Below are 23,614 nucleotides of genomic sequence, written 5' to 3'. Positions count from 1 at the left end.
GTGTATTTTCTTAGTTTAACCACCAAGTAGATGGCCCTAAGTGTGGCTTTTTTCCTGTTACCTATCCTGAAGATAAGACATCCTCAGACACGTTTCAGAGCATTAGAGAGGTTCTGTGATTAAATTATTCCATTCTGTTTAAGGGCAGGTTTGCTCACAGTTCAATACTCCTCAGGGAGGGCATCACCTCCAAGTACAGGATCAGTACCTTTTTATCTTCACACCACCACCTGCATTCGCCTTTGCCTTTTACCAACACCTTCATGATTTGTTTGCACGTGAAAAGGGAGTTGGGGCAAAGGACTTCATCACCCTGTAAGCACTCAGTCACAGCAGTGACTATAAAATGGGGCTACCGTTACCACCAAGGGAGATGGTATTGCACTTCCCACATAGGCTCAGTTCTGAGTACAATTAGTGCACCTTAATAGTAGCAGTGGAACAGAGGCATTGTTGCAGTAAAACGAGAGATTTGCTGGTGAGGATTCGAAATATCAATCAACCAGAAAAGAATATATTGTACATTTTGTCTCAAATGAACATACGCATTAACTGTGGACATGTGAGATGGGAGCTCAGTGCAGGGGCCTTGCTTGCCAGAATGATGAGAGGTTCAGTCAACGCTGACAGGCTGCAAAGTCTTTGACTGTCTCTTTCAAACATCCCATCTTATCCTAATAATCTGCTCCTACTTCTGCTGCAGTGAGAGATTTTCTGGCCCTTCAGAAAGCTAGAAAATTAACACAGTTTAAATATTATTTATACAGAAAACAGCAATCACGTGCGCTGCAGCAGGACTTTTAACAGATTTTTGCTTTCAGATAAGTTCACTGTAGGAACATAAACACGAGGGTGCCTAAAGTTTCCAAGATAAAAAGATCAGACCGGCAATTTGCCAGATATTTGAGGGCTGAACACAATTTGCATACATATTTGCACAAATACCACAAGCGCTACAGTTAAGACCGACAAAAATAAGTTCCCAATCTAACCTCCCTTTTCACACACTTCTGACTTTCCAAAACATTCACCTTGCAGGCTGAAGTTTTCCATACTAGGTTTGTATTTAGATGTTATTCATTATAAAAGCCTAAAACCAAATTCTTACAGCTATTTTAGGCTCTCGGGACTCATCACGCCATGACAGGCAGTAACTTTTTCTTCTTTTTCTTTTAAAAAGCAGTAACAGAAGTGCGTTAAACACTTAAATTAATGTTCTTATTAAAAAGTAAAGCTGCTCAAGTTCAGCAATAAGTGTGTATGCAGATGGTAAGGTTAACACAGATTAGGCATGGCATCCATTTACACCACGCTAACTACTACAGGTTAATTGATTCTACAACATCTTCCATGAAGATTTCAGCAGGATCATTGGGTTTCAGTCTAAGTTGGTGGTGGCAATAGGAAATGGGAACAGAGCCAAGCATGACATCGTGGGGATCAGTCTCCGCAGAATATTGATTTGTACGTTCCAACTGCAAGATCTATGAGATATTTGCAATATGGAAGGTCCACTGCACCAGGCTGTCCAAAGAGATTAAAGTGAAAATGAACAACTGTTCCAAGCATATTCTGGTTGTTAAGTTCTCAGCCAAAACTGGGAAATCTTAAATTTCTTCCGTAAAGTTAGCTATACTGAACACTTGTAATAACTTGTTTTTATTTTGGATTCCAAATTAAATAAAACCTGTATTATTTGCTATGACTAAATATGAGTAACCACCAAGCACTTAGAAAACTTGAATGACCACAGAGAATTCCAGTCCAATATGGCCAACAAATAAGGAAATACTAAAAGATCATTAAAATTTGCCTTTTATTTTTCTTGCTGGAGAGCTCTGCACAAACCAAGGTGATTGTTTTACAAGATTCTTTTCCCAACATACAAAGTTTTCAATAGGAGCACAAACAGTATTTAACTGTAAAATTAATTCTGTTGAAGTTTATTAGCAACGTTTCATCAATTGTTGTAGTCTTGAAGAGCTTGAGCCATGAACAGCTTGCCCAGGTTCTGTGCATTGAACTCCTTGATATTCTGACAGTAGGTATTAATTTGACCTGTTAACAGAACAAAAGATAAAAACCTCATCAGTTTTCAAATTCAGAAAAGACATCCTGGAATATGATTTGTTTAAAAACAGATCACAGACCATAGAGGATTTACACAGAGAAGCAACCAAAACAACACTATACTTGGGAATTCTCATCAATATTCCCAAATAGGTTTGGAAAGAAGGATAAATTAACAGAATAGGTAAACTATAGCCTAAAACCTCTTAAATTTTCCTACAATTGTGTTATTTAGAAGTTCTTAAAAGACATGTGGCAATAAAAAGAATGAACAATTCCTGTAGCTGTACCAGAAGCCTAATCCTATTAACTAATGACTTTGCTAATTCAGTTGCTCTAAAATTTAGTTGTTCTAAAAATACTATATAGCTGATTTTCAGTTCTGCTTCTGTGCATCCGCTGTCCCTATTAAAATGTTTTAACAACAAATATTTTCCATTAACACTGAACATTGTGGTACTCCTGTTTGACAATTTCTAGGCTTTATTTTCCACCTAATATTTCATTTTGTTAGCTATTGCAAAGAGTCATCAGGGTATGAAGACTTGTCAGTGCTACACAAATCAGATGTGCCCATTAAAACACTTTTATACAAGCACTGCTACAAGTTATTTCCCTAGTTAGCCAGGAATAGCAAAACAAGAAGCCAGTTTAATCAAAATTAAGACTGTTTAGAAGCCCAATAAAATCTCAAGCTAATGCTCTATTTGAAAAGTTTTTAAATGCCTCAGAGACAAAAGAGTGAAGTTTTATTCTTTATTCACAAACTTTACTTCATCTGAATTAAAGTAGATGCTTTCAATTCTTCCCTCGACTGTAGTAAAAAAAAAGAAAAGAAATGAAGAGTGCTTTGGCTGAAAGCTTTGTTTCTCCTTTAATAGTTTTTAATTTCTCCTAAGAGATGATTCACATTAAGCTATCACTATCATAACACACGTGTGCACACTTATTTTGCATATTCTGAGCTATGCTAAAGCTGAGTGTTTAAATACTTTACTGCTACTACGATTCATTAACTGTTCAAAACTGTTCAGAATTATCTAAACAATAGTTTGTTGAAAGACTCTGGATTGAATAATGAATCAAGTACATTATTTCTTTTAAAAAGAGCATTTACCAGCAGTATGAAAAAAATCTCAGTACTACCTTAAATCTCTTGGACATTCCAAAATTGAAGACTTAATTATCATTATTTTTTTTAATGTCAAATCACTCACTTTCTGTGCTCTAACTGCCAAGACTTCTGTTTAATTTTCTTCCAGTACAGAACAATGGTGATAGCTAAGCTGAAAAGCTTCCCATAGTTTAAAAAAGAAAATGGATTTCCTGTGACATTTTCCATACTTATATTACTTAGCAGTGCATCTAGGTTTTCGGCTCTCTGTGAGGTCCCAGCTATTTTTGCTCTTTCAGGAGGGAAGGGGCAGGCACTGGATTTTATGCCAAACACTGTGGCTATATGCTGCAGAGCGGCAGAAAACTGAAGAGACTGGGGGTGAAACACAACCAAACCTACCTGTGCTTCATTCCCATTTATATTTCCATTCACATTTGGGTGTGGGAAGATGGAAGATAGCTACCATGGAACTCTGGTCACTAAGATCAAAGAAACGGGCCCAATTCTACATGAAGTTAAAAGCAACATTCTTAGCTTCCGCAACAGTCATTTCAACACTGGGATGGCCACAGTAACTTAGAGCTGCAGATAACGAGGCAAATGAATGCTCTGCTCTGACTCAAAGCTCCCAGCCAAAGCAGTTGATTCCTGCTTCTCGGCTGTCCACCCCATAACTTGTGGAGATGAGGGAGGCGCTGGGCTATGAGTGCAGAGAGCAGCTTACTGGCTGCAGCAGTTGCTGCTCCAATTTGTGCAGAAAAGCCATGCTCCATAGGGCATTTCTCCAGCTCTCCTTTCAAATCCCACTTCAGCTTCTCAGAATGGAGCCAGGAAGAGGCTCCTGTTTTTGCTCCTGCCCTTTTCCAGCAACCCATGAAACACAGATGGTCACACATAGGCTAGCTATAATGGCCAAGTAAGAAATAAACCGAGAAAGTCTCCATACATCACATACGCAGCCATTTTGGTTAAACACAAAGGCCTGATTTTATGCTAGCTAAATGCAGACATTTTAGTTAAAACACATCAACCTGGTTTTATACCAGCCAAACGCAGACATTTTGATGGCCTGATTTCATAAAAACATGTATGTTTAAGCTGGTAACTGTAATATGGCTCAATTACTTCCCTAGATAGTTCAGAGCTGTTCCGCATGTGGAAGCTCACTTTCTAACAGAGGCATGGAATGCCTACTAGCATTGAAGTTGTTTATCTTAGCCACTTCTTCTGGAATGCTTCAGACACGAGGGCAGTTTGCTCCAACCAATGCCTTCAACCAAATGAAGAGCAGGAGGATTTAGAACACTACCAACACCAAAACACAACACTATAGTGACAAAGATCACAAAAAATTAAGATGCGTCCTAGGGTAACAACTGCAGTTTTTTCCCCAGGGTAGCATTCATACGTGAAAAGATGAGTCAGAAAGACTGCAGGAACATTACCTGCAATAAGGAGTGATTCCATTCTGGCAGGGGGCTGTGGTGGTTTAAAAAGTTTATTGATGTCCTCCTCAGGCAGAGGGGCTTCTCCTCGGCTTTGACGCTGTAGATTTTCTTGCTGACGTCTCTGCTGGTACTGAAAAAACAAGCAACAGAAACAGAATGTAGCAGCGCTTTGGAAGTCCTGTTTTCATTTTCAGATGCTCTTTGCTAAACTAGAAAGTACATTTTCAAAACCTTACTTATCTGTACAGGGTAAAGAGTTGAGGAAAGTTCAAATTCACCCTCATTTAAGAAATGAAGTGAAAAAGTAGCCCAAGCCCTAAAAGATAACCCCAAATGTTACTTCCCATCCACTGGCAGCATGCGTTTTTATTTTCTTCCTTCAAGCTGGCAGCTGAAAGAAGTGAGGCACTTGAAAGTCATGCGGTACTGAAGTGCTAGGGATCATTTTTATGATTTTTTTTTCAGAGTTAAATACTGTATCTGATGAAAAGCTTTCAGTATGCTAGATAAAAGCTTCCATTTCTCCAAGCAAAAATGGAAAACAGGGTTAGGATATGTAGGTATATGAGAAGCCATTGCCTCAAATAGTTACACAAGTATAAGACAGAAATACCCAATTTTATGTAAGCTACAGGTCTAAACAACATTAATGTGAAAGGGGAAGAGAACTTGATTAAACATTGTATTTTAAGCCAAAAGGGATCAACTCAAACCATCACAAAGTGGTGACCGAAACAAAGTACAATGGCTGATTTCTCCATTCAGGTTATTCATATATTCTACCACACAGATGTCATTTCTTTGTAGGTTACCCAGTGATACACTTTGATGACAAAGCAGCAGTCTGTAAAAATTAATTTGCTACTAAAATGTACTGACATTTGTTTTCAGTACTTCTGTCTTCTGTGTAGATTATTAAAACTTCATAAAAATTAAGGCTGATCATTTTTTCATCTGTTGGATAAACATTTGCTCTCACCGAACTACATGCATTCAAAAACACATACATGAGATTTTGTACTGGGTGTCAGAGCCAGGAGTATATACTGTAAGCTTTGTCCACCAAAGTCCTCATATTCAACACACAAAAAGAACTTTAAAATAAAGAAGTCAAATTGTACAGAGTATATTCTCTCACTTAAACGTATCTGTGCACAAGAGAACAGTTCATACTTGGTGGCATGCTGAAATGAAGTATTTTTCTTTTCCAGTAGTACTGACAAATGCATCTTTTTGGACATTGTTAAAAATAAAATATTAAATGCCCATATTTGTATGTGAATTTCATGTAGTTTCTTCTTTCTTTGCATTACCCCATTCACTTCTCAGCAGTCAGCCTATTATTCTCTATTGAAACAGCTTGCTCTTAATCATAATCACTCCATTTTAAAAATGAAGTTAAGACCACTAACTATGTCACAATGAGCCACTACTAAAGCAGTTATAGTTACTGAAGAAATGAAGTGAGACACCATGGAACCTACTTTGCTCTGCTTTTCCAAATAAATAGATCCCCTTGTTATGAGCAAAACCTTTGAAGTACATGCCATCTTTCTATTCAAATTAGGCAGCAAAGGAAAATAATTCTTCTGAAGATAACATGCAGGAAGATTCTATGTCCTCAGGAATAGCAAAGCCAGGAGAGGCCCCTGATCATGTACAGCTTCCTTAAATTAATCCCTATTCAAGCTACACTTAAGTGGAAAAATAAATAAATAAATAAATGCCGATTCTGATTTTAAAGCAGTCAGTGATAAAGCATTTTACGTGAAACACAGATACTCTTTTTAATAACTAGCTACTTTGTGTAGCAATAGCTGCAATATTTTATCTGTAAACCAGCCTGGTCCAATTTCAACTGTCCAATATTAAATCTTGTTTTATCCCTGTCTGCCAGATGAAAGAGCTCCAATTTATTTTTCTTGCAGGTACTTCTTGAGTAAGCAGGTCACTCCTTAATTTTACACATGAATTTATCACATGAAGTGGATTGTATTCGTGAATATCTGCTTTCAAGGCTTTTAAATCATTCCCATAGAGCCTTTTTCCAATTTACCAGCATTCCTCTCTAATTAGACATGGTACCGCTTTAGTTGCTGCTGCAGCATTTGGTAAAGCAACTGTCTCAGAAATCACAGCTGAAAGCTGGAAGAGGTCTCAAGGTCATCTGGTCTAACCCCTATGTTCCAGCAGGGCTACCTGGAGCTGGTCTTCCCATTCAGCATTCCCAAACCAGAGCCTTTTGGATCTTTAACAGTTTTTTTGGCATTAGGAATTAAAAGCCAGCACCACCTGATGAGTATCACCGTCTACTGACATAAAGCATGACTGAAATGTCATCTCTGAGAAGGGGGCACTCTGCTGTCTTTTCAGTATGGACTACTTCTTGGGAGGACTATATGTGATGGCATTAAAACACAGTTCGCTTTAGAACACTTCACTTGTACTTCACTGTACTGCTCTTTCATCTCATTTACTAATCCTGTAATCCTTATGTCCACAGTATATCTATCAAGTGACTTTGTTTTTATCACCGATCACTAACAAACACATAAAATAGCAAAGACAGACAAATCCCCATTATGTGTCAGCAGAACTGAATTCATTTGATGATTTCCCACTAGCTGTAACATTTTATGACTCTACTTAACGGATATGTTTCTGTAAAAATTTTATCTTGCTTAGAGCCAGACCCAAATCCAAAACCATTTGTCTTAGATAACACTCCTCAAAACCATATTTCATGGAGAAGGTCTTCTTACTCAGGCTTTCCCTGTTACCAACCTGGTGCTTCTGCTGCTGCTGCTTGCTTACATTCCTCAGGTAGGTATTGTATTTCACAATGTCTTGGCTCATCTCATCCACTCTGTCCATCAGCAACTGCAGACTCTTCCCCAGGTGATTACTGAAATACAAAAAACATTCCTGAAAGACTGAATTTATTATATTATTATATATTATATTATTATATATACAAACACATATATATATATTGAACTTGAAAATTCAAGTTATTTGACAAACTCTTCTGCACTAATGGCAGAATTTGCACATGTATTTATTTATTCAGTTCCCGGTTATTTTTGTTCCTGCATGTATTTGAGGATATTTTACCTGGCTTCTCCTCCTACAGAGTCTTGCCACAATACAAATATGATATTTAAATGTTTTTGGTCTTTGCAACTTCCTAGTTATGAAAACCTTCTACTCATCAAGATTTATGGATTCAGATCAAATGTTTAAAAGAGAAAGTCTGATGCCTTTGTGGTGACACACAACCTTAAAAAACATTCTAGAAGATGTGTTCAGTTTGGTTTCAAGCTATTTCTGGCTTTTTTCACTATTTCTAATGCTCAATAGGGATTGTTAAACACTCTTCAGAGGTCTCTCTCACTAACTAGACTATCAAACCATGCCTGGAAGGTTCAGCAGACATCGCTTGATTTTAGCTGTTGAGAGGGAGTATCGCATCCAGCCCAGCCAACTCCACATTCCATATCATAGGCAACATGGAAGCAGCTAGGCTGGGCACGTCCAGTTCCAGTTATGCGATCTACAGCCTTGGCCAGACAAATGCAGTCTGTTAAACAACTTTTACTGCAACTGTTTTTAGCAATTGGTTCAGTATTTAGCAGGAACTTAAGGTATAGTTTCCAAGTTTAAGTTTTGGAACTTTAAAGGCTGGTGCCCATGGAAACAGTATTCATCTTAGATTGTGTTTACAGGGTAGTGCAGTAAAAGAAGGGTACTTACTGCGCTGTATTGATCCCTTTGATCAGAAGCAAGGTTGCTGGCTCTAAATTTAAGCCACACCCAGTACAACCTGGCTGAAGACCAAGGACTAAGCAGCTAAACCTCATTCTTCTCCTCTAACTGAAATCCACTACTATTCATAGAGTTTCTGTCAACTAAAAGCGGTTTGGCACATTTCTTTGTCAGAATCATATCCCTCAGTCACCGTTTCTCTGCATTACCTGGTATTCCTAACACCTTTTACAGTGCATTCACACCACGCTAAGTCCCATGGATTGGGGAAACTAACTGGAAGAGCCAGGAGGAAATAGCAGCACAACATGAAAAGCGAACAAGACACCTAATAGTACACACATCGCTTTTCAAGTGCAAAATACTCCACAAGCCCACTGAATTCAGAACTGTAGACAGATGCTTGGAATATACAGAGGCACTAGAGGATACCAGCTGAGAACATAGCTAAGGACACCCGCCCTCATCCACAAGTATCAGAACAGCTATTTCACTAGCTGAGCTGCCGCCTGCTTACCCAACAAAAGGCTAGACCAGTAATTTCTGAGCACAATTTATTTAAAGCCACAGTTTTAAACTTCAGTTGCCTACAGGGGCAGATGGCAAGGAAGACTTGAGGTACATAGCAGAAAGAAATGTGCCACTGTAATAATTATTTTTAAACTCCTTGGAGGGTTTCTTTCTTTCGTTTCAAGCATTATGATGCTTAGAACTGAGGAACACTGCCATGGCCATGGGCGTACATGTTTTCATTTTTTATAGTTTATATTACACTGAGTTAGTGTAAGAACTGGATATTATCAGAACACTAATGGTCTTACAGTGTATGCAGCCATCAGGAATACGTAATTATTTTATAGATAGTGTCCATATGAAATATAGCTGGTTGCAAGGAATGATTTTATGTGAATCTCTCTAGGAGCAGCTTAGTACAGCAGAATACCGAAACAGGGAGTTATTGTTAAGACACTGCGGTAATATAACGTTTGCTCTCATTGCCAAGGAAACAAAAATCTAAAAACAGATAACTTAAACAGATGTGAGCTGAGACATGAAGTGATAAGTATGCTCCAAATACAGGACCTGCTTTTTCCTTATGTCTCATGTGCCTGACACTCTCTTTTACTTCATCATCTCTTTAAGGATATACGAAGGCCAATAGGAAACAATTCGTAAAACTCTATGTATGCAACGTTATTCAGCAGAAGTTTGAGTGAGATTTAGAAGGTTAAATTGTATTGCTCCAGCCCATAAAACTCACCGTACACTTACGCAACCTGAAAGCTCTTTTAGGTATCTCCTTACCTTCTGTGGTCCCATAGAAGATATCAAAACTTACATAGCATGGTACCTAAATACCCACTTTCCTAAAAGTCTCTGATAGGGAAATGGAGAAAACATGGAGTTCAGCACCTGAATTTAACTAATTGTTCTGAGACCACAAGTAGTACAGAAATTGCACTTTCAACAGATGTGCTGAGATAGCACTAGGAGATAACTCTACCTCAGGTATCAGTGATATCTATAGGAAAAAAATATTAGAAATACCCTGGCTAAAGATTGTCATCATACTAAGCATCAAAAAGTCCACACAGGTGACTGTGTACATGTTGGTGTTGTGCAATTCTTGTGTAACAGCCTTATACTTGATGGGGTATTTCCCCACATAACCCTTCACCAAAAAGAGCAGATTCATACTCAAAAGGTTGGCACAGGAAATACTTCCAATTTCTTATTTAACAATTACCAAATGAAGTTAAAATAATTCTGAGGGTGAGAAATGGAAAGTTGTGAGTGGGCAACCCTAACCCATAGGTGATCTGGTTCTTCTGGCTGATGAGCCTTGCCTTTGGCAGTATTATGGTCTAGCTTCCATGGAAGAACAACAAAGCGTCACCTGTACATCAAATTACATCTACTCATCATTCACTGCTTGTGTATATCCTGTTGAGCAACCCAGTCTAGTGAGAGGTGTCCCTGCCTATAGCACGGGGGTTGGAACTACATGATCTACAGGTCCCTTGCAACCCAAACCATTCTATGATTAGGAAACAGATCTGGCTAAAAGACCTGAATGCAAGCTTCTCTCTTTGTGAGGGAATGCTGATATCACCAGAGCCTCCCGCTGTGGATATATTTTAGAAGAGCAAAGGTGTGGTTTGCTGTTGCCAGCAAAGCTGCTCTAAAAGGTTCCAGCATCAGCATCTTCCTGCCTCTCCCTCTGCCCAAGGATTACGGCACTCTCAGCTGTATGGATTCAGCCGTTTGCGTGGGCACACTTTAAACCGTTCCAGTGAAACACTCTACTGTAAATGCAAAAACACCCTCTGTTGGGGTTTCTTTAAACAGAGGGGGAGAGGGAGAGAGAGAGACTGAAGGAAGGGCTGGAAGGGAAGAAGAGTGGGAGCCTGACTTTTTTCCACCAGCCTATTCCACAAAGCTATTTGTACAGCCGTACTCCAAAACAGATGAGGGAATAAAAAAATCTTTGAGGGTGGGAGGGATGTAGAGATGAAATGGGGATAGAAGGGAGCAATGATGCAAGCAGCTGGGGGCTGGAACCTCAACTGGCTCCACTTCTGTAAGATTCATAGCACGGAGCTACACATGAAGCCCACATTTCCCTCAACATCTTTAACCAGGAAAGGACTCCACACGTATTCACTAAAGGTCTGAAGCACCCACAATGCATCCTGAAGATAGAATCCAAAGCTTCAGAAAGAAGCAGAATCCCCATCATTCTTAGCTTCCCATGTCCTGGGCATTAGCTTTACCTCTCTCTACATGTGTAAGGCCTCACAGTTTGCACTTTTGAAGAAGCTGCAAAAGGGAGCAGAATACACAGCCCCTGAGATCTGAGTCACCGTGCTGATCCATGCACCTCATGTTGAAGGATGGCAACACTGAGGCTGGAGGCATCCTAAAAGAAAGGCCTTTTGAAATTGTCCACAATCACCATAAAATAAAGTACACGTGGGGTACATTTATTTGCATCTTGTTTAAAGAAAATGAGAACAGGGAAAAGCAAGGGCAAGTACAAGAAAAGCTCTAACTACTGCTCTGGTTTTCCAGTCTCATCAGCTGCACTGAGGCCCCTTTCTCCATCACTGCTTTATGGGAAAAGGTGCCACTCTGCAAAGCATTCTCCTCCTGGTGGTAACAGCGCTGTGTGGATTAGAGAGGTACAGCTGGGCAAAGCACATCTTTTTGATTAAATATTTCTAAGGAACATTCCCACCACTTAGCAGAACTTGTTTACATCTCCACATTTCAGCCCGATACAACCTGTGCTCTTTTTAAGAGGATTTTGTTTGAGTGAGATATGTAAGTCAGGAGTCTCAGAGCTCCGTTCCCTTTTCTATTTTGACTTTGATGTGTGCCTTTGGGCAACACATTTACCCTCTGTGTGTCAGCTTTCCCCATCTGCAAATTAGAGATTTTCATAATTATCTTAATAATCCGTTAAACACACAGATTTCTGAACAAGCAGTACAATGAACAAAGGTTAACATTATTTTTGAATGCCAAAGTAACCCTCCTTATGTCACTTATGTAAAAATACCGCATCTGATGTTCGAGAAATCTTTCTGCCAAGTAGATGTTACTGCAGTAAATGTTCAGCACATGTTTGCTTCTACTGACGCACACTATTAGAAAAATTGCTTGAGACAAATTGAGATATTATAGAACAACCCTATTATGAAGCTAGACCACAAAAAAGCTTTTTTTAATTTAAACTAGATCATCAATAGAATAGGGAAGAGATGGATGAGAATGGGAAAGTTGGTTGTAATTATTTCTCTGAAGATCTGGAACATTATCTGACAGGATTTTAATTCCTGAGCTTCTATCAAAAGACTGGCAGCATTCCAAGGTCTTCACAAGACATTTTGGTCCTTAAGGGTAGCAGAAGGATCGCAGTTAGAGCAAAAGGCCTTTACTTGCTATTACTTGCTAGCTGTGTGCCATTCTGCCTTTAACTTCTTTCTGTAGAATATTCCAGTTAACTCACATTTCACAAGAGAAACACAGATTTATGCCCAAAAAGTAAACTACTTCATACAATTATCACGAATTTACTTCAAAAGGAAAAAAGATATTAAGGTGCATTCAAAGTACCTCAAATAGGTACAGCTTCAAACTCAGACAAGGTGGGTGGCTGAACATGTGAGAATCTTGATGAAACAAACACTCCAGATGAGAAGAACCAAGGGTAAATAATTTCATTGCCAAAACCATTGCTTCAGAAGATTAAAAAAGGTTCAGGGATGCTCCCAAAGGACAGGAGGAAAAAAAAGCCAAAAAAAACCCCAAAAAAACCCAAACTCAATCCACCTCACCCTACCTAAAATAAAGTAGCCTTAAAGCTATCACCAACTAAATCTACAGCAGCAGCAAAAGGTCAGTGAGGAATACACCTCAAAAATAAAACACTGATATATTGACTTTTTCAGCCTATCCAAGGACAAAAATAAGGAAATACAAAATGAAAATAAAACTCCAAAATAGTGGTAACTTGAACTCCCCTGCTTCAGGTAATATATTCTTTGACAGAAATCTTGGTAACTGAATTCAAGTTAATATGAGCTAAATATTTAAGCAAGCAATGTAAGTCACCCTACCTAGAATAAATGAACATTAAAGTGTTCCTAATTTGCCAGCTGAGTCACACCAATGTAAGATATTACAATGGTAACAGAATTAAGAAAACAAATGATTTACAATAATCTTCAAATAAACTCACTGGGATAATTTACGAGATTTTGTCTGCTTCAAATCAAACTAAGCACCTTAAGCTCCTCCAACAGACCAGGTGAGCTTGAAGAAAGCTTCCAGGAAAGTCAGTTCAGGAGACATAATGCTGAAAATTGATGAATCTGTTGAATTAATTCCCCATTACTGGGAAGCAGTAGTCTTCGGTAAGCTGAAGAAATTGCTGCCAGCATAAAGGATATGCAAGTTCAAAGAAACACATTTAATTGGAAAGTCACTTTTAACCAGCTTTATCAAGAAACCATTTCCACCCGTGTCATTGTCAAGAACAGTACTACACTGCTCTAAGAAAACACCTACTGAAAATAAACTTTGATTGCATAAGAAAAAAGCTCTTTTTTCTCCTGTTGTGAAGGATTCCTATGCACAAATGGAGTTTTCACTTTCTCCTTTACTCCTCTGATGAAAGGACCACCACAAAAGCATGTCTTGCACTGGGCTACAACTCTGTCATTCCAGTAAGAGAACTAACTTGTAAATGCCTGTCTTTTAGCTTGAGTCAAGGTAGCAGTACAGCACAGTTACTACAAACGCTGACAAGCCAATGAAAAACTTCACCTGTGTTTTGCGATCTGTTCAGACTCATTTCCATTTCCAGAACTGCACTGTGTGTCTAGCAGCAGCCTGAGAAAGGATCCAGGTTGCTTAGTAGTCTTCTTTAACAGGAAGAAAATCCCAGAAGCAATAAAAGACAACATCGTCAAGTCACCTGCACACCTCCCTGCATCCTCAACACAGTTCTCCTTTTCGTGAGGAATTGCTCATCTCTCACATCTCTCACATGCCCATTCCTCATGGCAAAAGCCTCGACAAGGCAAAAAGACTGAAAGGGAACCTGGACACTGAGTAGCCTGTACGTTTCAGCAACAGTTCTTTACCTATTGATTAATTCCAGACGCAACTGAACTGGACAAATTATTGACTAAATATTTCCTTGTGACATCTGTAAGTTCCCAAGCACAGTTCAGCCTTAGATCCAATCTCTCTTGCCCAATTTCTCTAAAAGCATCAGATCCCTCAGTATGTGAACATAAGCTCTGGAACAGAAAACAAGATGGAACGGAGTTGAAGACTACCGCTAACTCAAGCAACATATGGACCACTAGCAACATGGAATCTTAAATAGCTTTACGTGGTGAGGGGAAGAAAAGGATCTAATTTGGTTGGCAGAGTTAACAGTGGAGACCGGAATCTTTGCAGATAATACATCAAGGTAAAAAGAGTGTTCCACTCCAAATATCTATTAGTGAATGTATCCCATTTCTATGCAACAACATATTGCATCATTTTCCGCATCTGCTTTCTTTTCTTAATCAGCCCAATAATAAGCAAATTAACTACGCTGCGTCAGGTACAATTCAGGTACTGTCAAACTTCTGATCATGCTGCTACAGGAGATGCCTCTTGTTACCATAAATGTACTTTGGGGACAAAGTGCTACAAGAACAGAAAGCTACTTAAACAATTTCCTACATCATTAATGCTGGCTGTCACCAACATCAGTCTGAGCTTTTTTTCCAGTTTCTCGGGCAGACTATTTTTTTTAATGAATCCTGCAACTAAAGTAAGACAAGCATGATTTATTTTTTATTAAAATTATTAACAGCAACACTTAAGGAACTCCTAACAGGATTATTTGCCTTAATTTTCTGAATGCGGGTAATTTTCTGAAGTGAAGAAAATAGGCACTACTGAAAGGGACGCATAGATCAAGCAGTTCAGATCAATACAGATTACAGGCTGATTTTAGTCCTGAAATTAATGCTGTTGTTTTACCACGCAGATTTTCCTTCAGCAAAAAACACATGAAGGGTAAAGTCTTAACCCCATAAAAGTCAAGGCAAAGCTTCCACAGGCTGTAATGAGACTGGGATTTCACCCAAGGTGTTAAACTGTGGCTTGGGAAAGCGAATAAAAATACATCCATTATTGCAACAAGTACTTACCTGCTAGCCAGACTGAGCAATTCATGTCTATCGGCTACTGCAGATTTCTTTTCCAGCTCCCACAACATCACATTGATCAGGTATGAATTCTTAATTACAATGGGCACTTCTTCAAACATGTTTTCGTAAGCAATATTTGCTTTTTTCAAACTGTGAAACAAGTTAAAAGTATTTATTAAAATAACCAGTACCTCTGCTGTTCATTTTGTTAAACTGTTGCTCCAGCTACATTAAATAGGCAATTTTGCTAAAACTTCCCATTTCCAGAGCTCCATCTGCAAGCAGGTCTCTCTGCTAGATAGCATTTGCATGGCAAAACCTCACATTTACAAAGAGTAGGAAAAGCTGCTCTACAAAAACTCTCAGAAGTCAAGCAGCTGCTTTGCTCGCTAATACATTACTTACATGAAAAAGCCTCCAGCAAAAGACTGCACTGACAGGATTAACTCTGCCCCTTCCAAAACACTTCACTGCTTTCCCTGACACCAGAGTTTCTTAAATAGAAGTGAACAGTTAACATATCACATCAAAACAGCTTTAAAGTTAAAACTACTACAAAAAACTATTTCCTCCATACCTAAATAATTCAGTATTTTACTGATGAAAATTAGATTGACAAAACATCACGTTTCAGAACAACTAAATTCTATGGTGGATATTAAAATACAAGTTTATAGTGCACTTTTAAAAAATATAACAACTACTGTTCAGGTTTTAAAATAGATACTAACGCCTACCATAAAGTCTGGATATAAAAGCATGATATATGTTTCTAAGTAAATATATCCTTAACTTCTTTGTATGCGTATGGAATCTTGAAACAAAAACATTTGCCTTTTTTGTGGGTTTTTTTTGTTGTTTTTTTTTTGGACTGAGGTCCAGATTTGTTTGTTCATTATGCAAATGTTATCTTTAGACACTGAGCAGTCAAGTTGATTTCTCCTCAGAGAATCAAGTGTAACAAGTGCACAAGCACTGTCGAACACTGAGCAGTTTGGAGAAAAAGGAGACAATTCAGGCCTACATCCACTACAAGCAACTATTCTTGTGAAACAGTTAATTATCTTACTTTTACTTGAGTAGTTTGTGTCCAGACGGGGGAGTTAATTTGGAATAAAAACAGAATCAGCTATTGTAGAATACCTGTTCAACTTTACTTCTGGAAAAAACAGCTCAAAGACAGACCGGCTATTTCCCTTTCTCTCTGTGCTTCCTCCCTTTCTTTTCTTTTTTCCTTCTTATTCTTTTGTAATATTTTTTGACCCTGATCCCAGACACAGCTGCCATTGTCATGTTCCTTACAGCCAACCTGTCCATCTCCAAAATCAGCCCAAGTCCCCCCCACCCCTGCCCTCATTTAAATGCCCAATGACAGACTTCCATTCCTTCTCCATGACTGCATCAGTACACATCTATCATCGCACAGAACACATCCAATTTCCCAGCACGTGCTGTTACATGAGATTTTGAAAATACCATATTTCACCATCCCACGTACCTCCCTGCACCCAAACAATCCAGGTAGATCGTAAGAAATCATTCTTCTCAATTACTTACGCTTCTGGAGAGAAGTCTTTCTCTTTGCAAACTTCCATCAGTTTGGGAGTCAACCGATACGCCTTCAGCGACAAAGACCCTTGGGCAGTCTTAATGGGATCTATAATCAAAACCAAAGGAAGAATATTAATATAAACTCCAGCTCACTTTTTAATTCAGTATGTGAGTTACATAAACAGAAGGCAAAAAACTAAATAGTCGTCTTAGAAAAATAAGACAATCAACACATATTGAAATGTAAAATACAGCCTAACTATATACAATGAGGATGATTAATAAACATAACTTGGAGAACACAGTGGGAATAGAGAGCCCTCCTACCCATAACATTATTTTCCCATTAAAGGTCTAATTCACATTTTCTATTCCTTAGTGTGAACTATCCACATAACTTATGTAACAGCGACCTCATTTAAATAAATATTTTCCCCTCTAGTTATTATGCAGTAAATCAAAATATTTGTTAAACAGCATTTTATATGAAAATAGCATTCTGGAGTAGCAATAAGCTAATTCAGATCAAGTTGCCCTGCTGCTTGGTGCACAACAGTGTAACTGGTATATAAAATGCTTAATTTTGCCATGACATACTATACTAAATGTAAGGGGAAATTTTCTAAACAAACTGTTACATTCCTAGGACAAAGAAGCTTAACACTTGCTGCATGATAATGGCTGAATCATGCCAACATTAGAATAAAAGCTGTGTTAACATTCATGTTGTCTGAAACTTAACGCAGTAAAACTTTTAGCAATCGGTGATAAAATAAAAACCAAAATAGACTGAAACAAGTGGAAAATTCATCAAGGTCTGATGATGCAATGTTTCCAGCCAATATAAGTATACTTTAACAACTTGTTCTTTACTGTAATCCAATTGTTAACATACTGAAACAATTTTGGGGCAGCTCATAAGATTGATCGTATTCATTAGTATTTTTTCTGACAGATACTCAGGACGTTACATTTACTTCTCAGCTGGAAACTATATGCAAGTCTGCCAGATATGGCAAACTGTGAGTGTTTGGGGAGGGGGAGGCTATAAAGCTGTTAAATTGCCTACGGTTCTGATACAGCACAGAACATCTGGTCTGGAGAGCTTGAGGAAACACCATTAAATAGGCAGAAAAGAAAAAAATCTTTGTGCTAAGAAACAGTCCAGGTTTTGTATGCTTCTGTCAGAGGTATAAAAAAAACTTGGCAATTCGTGTCATGATTGGTCAGTCACGTACAGAGCCAGACACGCTAGCAATCGGGGTTTGTTAGACATCTGGTCGAGTTCCACCAGCCCCTCCGACGAGGGAGGGGAGATGAAGGAATAAAAATGAAGCAGCTACTCCAGCATTCCAAAACGTACACATCAGGGCTCTGATAGCAAGAAAAATAAACAGAAAGAAGGAAACCCTGTCTAGACTTAGCTGCTGCTGAGGCTGCCGTAGACACAGGGTTGGTATTTACTTGAAAAGGCCTGCCAGGCTACTCTTACAGGCAAAAGACAGAATACAAAAATAGTAGTAATAATATTAAGAGGGGAAAAGAATAATAAAGGAAACCTCATACTAACCGTAAATGAGAACTACAGACTCCTCAATTGCGTGCTGGTAACTGAACTGGGAGTCCAGGAGGGCACGGGTGACAAAAGAGCCATAGTACGTGGACTGGTACCAGCCAACGTGAAGATGATCAATGTTTACGTGGCGAAGGCTTCGCATCATTTCCATCTGGTATTGAACTAGATTAAATAAAAATTATGTTTAGAAGGTAAACTTACACAATCTGTACTATTTCTAGAGAGCGTTTAATATTCAATGACTAAATTGTGCTCTTTTTTTTTCATTGTTTTCTTTCATTCACTGTGTAGAAGTGTGCTCCTGCACTAACTAGACTATCTGCAGGAAAATACAGGGCTTCCTCAGAAAGTAAAACTAGCCTAAGCAAGCAGACTTTCTTTTTTCAGCTGGACTTAATTGCTAAAGCGATCAACAAACCGTTACGTCCCATTTACAGTGTGCATTACTTGCTCATTCATAAAAAAGTGCAGATACCGGCTTTCATTAACCAGTAGTAATTTACCATTTTGTAACAAAATAAATAGTGATTTAAATTGTGGTACTGCCCGGAATTAAATAATACTGCATGAGATCAAAAAATCATCTAATGTAAATACAAAATAGGAAAGAACTTCTTCACAGTTTAGAACTACATTTTCAGTATTATAGTTAGGGGCACCCGCTATAGTTGCCAGACAGATTTAACTGCATTTACCTTCAACTTTTTAACACTGTTTCTTTTAGACATGTATATGCAGCACATATAGAAAGATGGGTAGATAGATAAGTATTATACATAGTATACATACAGAGCGTGTTATCTTAGAGAAACGTTGATTTTTTTTCCAGTTTGCATTTTTTTTTTAACCAAAAAAGCTTAACCCAAAGCTGTAATGTTTTGTTGTATCCATGAACAAATCCTGTTTCTACGAAATGCCTCATTCAGACAGATTACCGTGATGGAAGAGCCATGCTTAATGTTTAAGCAATGTTTAACACACTCCGATCAAGCAGATCCACACACCTTACTGATTATCAGACCTTCTAGACAGACACTGCCTGTTGACTGTGTATGAGGGGACTGATTTCTGTGTGCCAGGTCACACAGCCAAACGTTAGGAAATCAAATACAACAGCACTACACAATCTCTCAGTTTTATCTGCTGCTCCAAACTTGCAAAAAACAACTCCATCCTATGTGTTTATTTCTGTTTTGTTTGGTGTTTTTTTTCCCATAGGCTCTCCTCGCACAGATGAAAATATGATATTCATTATAAAAGAAAGCTGCATAAATTAATTAGAGAATAGAACGTGCTAAGTGTTCAGAACCCACTTTATATCATTTCCAGAATAAAGAAACAATTGCATCCTTTAAAGATATGAGGAGACATTTCTCAAGAACGGACACATTTTCCAACTTATCACACACAAAGCACAAGCTAAATTCTGCAGTCTGCTTAACCCTTTTAAATGTCTTCAGTAATCTACAAACGTTTGCATGAGCACTTGCAGACTTTTTCCATCAGCAAACGTTGGTGCCTGCATTTTATTTCATAATGCCTTAATGTAAATGACTTACAATTTGCGTTTCACCCAGGACATCAACGCTAACCCAGCACCCCACAGCTAACACAGCAAAACCATCCAGGTTCAGTCTCAAATGCCACAAGCTCCTATGCAGAAAGGCCCGCATCACGGGGCTGCCACTGCACCGCGGCACATCTAAAGGTGTCACTGCTTCCCAGGACAGCCAGCTAACTGGAACTGATCTAACAGCTCCTTTACAGTCGCTACGAACACCTTTCACCTCGCCAGACTGAAATAAAATAAACTTTAATCCCCTTTTCATTGCACAACTTCCAGAAATACAGGACAGCTTCAGGAATCCTCCTTACTCAGCAGCCCCCACTGTTCAGCAGGTAGCGTCTCAAGGCATTTCCCACTTTTCTAACAAAAACAAAGTCAAGACCTAGCTTGTCAGAGAAGCACTGTCCTTGCATTTAAAGGTTTGTTTGGCTTTTTTTCTTTTCTCCTACTTTTTACAATTAAAACATACAGAATACAGTTCTTCCCCAGAATTGCAAGACTGCTGCTATGACCACGATTTTAAATAGAAAATGCATACGATACAGTCAATAAATGTGGAAAATGTAGATAGGATGGGCTATTTTGGTTTAAAGTAAGGTTTTAAAAATAATTACATAGAAAGCACATAAGACCTGCTTTTGACATGACTTGCAAAGACATGAAATTACTGTTAAGTCCTCTCTAGCTACATGAAGTTGTGAAAAAGAAAAAACAGAAAGAGTTTCAAAAGCAGTTGAAAGAAAGGAACTATTCTTTAAGAATGAAAAAAGATGTGGATTTTTAGACTGTTGTAGACTACACTACTAATTGCAGTGCTGATTTTCTTAAAATTGAAGACACAGTCAAAGTCAAAGTGGCCATGAAGCGACAATAAAAAAGTATTTTCTACATAGATTCCTATGGAATCATATGTTAAAACCCATTCCAGTATTTTCTCCTTTAAGAGGTCTTAAGGAGATGTTACAGATAGGGAACACCCTACAAAAACATCCAGATCTTTGTAAGTCTGAATAAAGGTATGTCATGCTCTTACAAGCGTAAGAGCAACCGAAAAATTAGGTTTGAGGACTTCTTGTCTTAAATACAGCACCGTGTAACTGAAGTGTGAGAGACATCACGTAGTAGAAAGGCCTCACTGAAAAGCATCCAGATTTCAAGTCAGCAGTTCCTCCTCTCATGACTGTTAGCAGTTAGATGATAATGAAGGCAATAGCGGAAAAATCTCAAAGAACCAATAAAGCATCAATAGCTAACATCTCTGCCTTGGGAAAACAACTGCAGAAATTAGAACATGATGCAGTTCCCACCAGAGAGAAATGGAAACTCTTTTAACCAAACATATATATTTTATAACATGTATTAGCAGCTAGATAGCTCCAAGAGCTGCCAACTTGCACAAATGTGTAACAGTCCCTAAGTTGCTTTTGCTGATATCATTACTGCCATTTCTTTACATCTTTTGCCCCCTCTACAAACAACTGTGTATTTAACTAGAAGTTAAGTACAGACTAGGGAAGAGTTTTCTCCTATCCAGTCCTCATTCTGCTAGGAATTGGTAAAGTCAAGCGATTGGACAAGGAGTTCACTGTTTCAAACCATAGCATTCAGAAACACGGGTGCCCTCCAAGTCTGAGAAAGCCCAGAGCTTAAATGAGCAAGGAAAAGGCCAAGCAATGGTCAAGTCAGACCGGAATGTAGTGAAGTTTGCATTTTTAAGCAAATTATTTGCTCAGAAGCTTCCTTACGATGAGGTAAGATACCAGACATGTCTGCACTTCATGCTTCTTGCATTAAAATGTACCCATTGCACCTCTACCTTCTAAACACTTGGCAGGAATGGAGTTTCTGAACAGACGATCTTTTTCACTATCGCTGAAATACATTTTTCCTCTAAAATTACAGTTAGTTTTTCACTTGATTGCAAACAAATTTAATGGAGAAGCAGGAAGGAAGAAAAAAAAAAAAAAAAGAAAAAAAAAAAAAAAAGGAGGGAAGGCAGCTAGTAAGTATTATAAATTAAGCAACAAAAAAAAAAGCAAACAAAGCTGCCCAGTATGGGTGCTTTGCTTGAATCTGACTGATACTTGTCTGTACAAACAAAAATCCTGAAAATTAACTGAAAATAGAAACAGGAAAGAGTGTTGCAGTTGTTTGGCAGATATTTCTTCCATGATTTAAACTAAATTTTAACAAAATTATCATGAAAGATGAAAGGAAATACTAAAATAATATCAACATTTGCTTCTTTTCCAAAAAGCAGCAGCAACACTAGAAACTATCTAATATTTTACACAAATATTGTTGCACTTATATGTTAACAGCAAGGAAATAACACAAATGTGTCTAATAGATCAGAGACAATACTAAGTACTGAACACTGATGTGGTTGATGGACCCATTAAACATTAGAGATAACTCAGCCACATTGCTTTAATATCTTCAAATAGCCTGGGTCAGTAATTCTACTACTCAAAAGCGTAATTTAAGAATAGGCCAAATCAACCGAGGGGCTGAAAAAGAAAATAAACAGTCCATTTGATGATTTTAAATTGCAAACAAGCTTCAGACACCAGAGCTCACAAACAATTGGAAAATTCACATTTTGCTTGAAATAACAGCTTAATTCCCAAACTCTTCTGAAACAAGTGTTCTTGTAACAGCCTGATACATGATGCAAGTCTATTCAACACTCTAAAATTATATTACTTTCTCTATAAACAATTCATTAAAATCCAGCCCTTATGAGGTCACGTACCAACATACACGTTGCCAAAAGTCAGTTCTGAAATAGTTACTGTCAGATGAGTTGTACGTCAAGGTGGCCACATTCACACTAGTGGTAAATGTTACGACGTGAAATACTGATCAAAGTTGACCCCAAACCTATACACTTGATGGTACCTTAGATGCGTAGGGCCTCGGTTTCCAAGACACTCTTAGAAGTTGCTACATGTTGAGAGGTCTGCTTTGAAGAGTCATAATGGGCATGTCTCTGAAGTGGAAAAACTTGGTACCAGTGCTGTGGACTGGTTGGCCACCCTTGCTCATCCATCACTCTTCACAGCATGGCACTACCAAAGAAACCAGCAACAACTAACATCCACAGAAGCCTGGATTTCACAATTAAGTATCTGCTTTGCCTTGCATTCAGGAAATTGGTCCTTCAACTATGAACTTCAGAAGTACAAGTTATATACGTCTCTTCATGAGAGCACATCAAGCAATTTCAAGAGCAATTCAGAGGCACTCTCACCCCCAGGGCACACCCAAGGACTGCCCAGACCACTTGAGAATGAATATTATTTTCTTGCTGGACTTTGGACAGTCAGAAGACAGAAACTAAAGCCTACCTAAAGCCACAGTAACCAGCTCCTGCTCTAATACTTATCTGGATTTAACTGACAACACAGACATAGTCAATTTTGGTTATTCTGGTCAAACTGTATTGAAAACCAGCCAAAACATCCTTTTTACAGCACCACTACTAACATAGTCAATATTTTTAGGGCAATTAATTGGTCTCTTTTGAAGTGCTACCCTGTGGCAGCAAGGATACTAAACAAGTGCTATACACTACATGGTACTTTTTAGCAGCACAAAAAAATTCTGTTTTTCCTATACATATTAAACTTTGCCAAACCACATGTATGCATCACACGGTATCTTCAATGACTAAACCAAGCTAGCAGATGCTAGTTCAAGGAATTAGTATATGCATTTGAAAAGAATAAAAATTGATTTATTTAATTTAATTAAGCTCAGAGAATTACGGAGACAACAGATTAATTTTTTTCCCCTCCA

The 23,614-nt window shown here is 38.3% G+C and overlaps 1 protein-coding gene across 2 annotated transcripts in view; it reads right to left on the bottom strand.

Annotated features, from left to right (window-relative positions):
• Nucleotides 1-1,799: 1,799 nt before the first annotated feature.
• Nucleotides 1,800-23,614, bottom strand: part of EIF3H (eukaryotic translation initiation factor 3 subunit H) — a 75,016-nt gene continuing 53,201 nt past the window's right edge. Inside the window, exons 3-8 of one of the 2 annotated variants that reach the window (XM_015856222.3) lie at nt 18,241-18,408; nt 16,677-16,776; nt 15,120-15,269; nt 7,420-7,540; nt 4,633-4,765; nt 1,800-2,058 (exon numbers count right to left, since the gene is read on the bottom strand). In XM_015856222.3, the coding sequence (XP_015711708.1) occupies nt 1,961-2,058; nt 4,633-4,765; nt 7,420-7,540; nt 15,120-15,269; nt 16,677-16,776; nt 18,241-18,408 (770 nt within the window). In that variant the 3' untranslated portion in view covers nt 1,800-1,960. The remainder of the gene's footprint in view (nt 2,059-4,632; nt 4,766-7,419; nt 7,541-15,119; nt 15,270-16,676; nt 16,777-18,240; nt 18,409-23,614) is intronic. The other variant, XM_085537036.1, reaches the window with a different exon arrangement.

Source organism: Coturnix japonica, chromosome 2, assembly GCF_054131305.1.
Source record: "Coturnix japonica strain WE chromosome 2, WE-NBRP24, whole genome shotgun sequence".
NCBI classification, from domain to species: Eukaryota; Metazoa; Chordata; class Aves; order Galliformes; family Phasianidae; genus Coturnix; species Coturnix japonica.
Note: the sequence above shows the minus strand (reverse complement) of the source record. Positions and strands in the feature narration are given on the sequence as shown.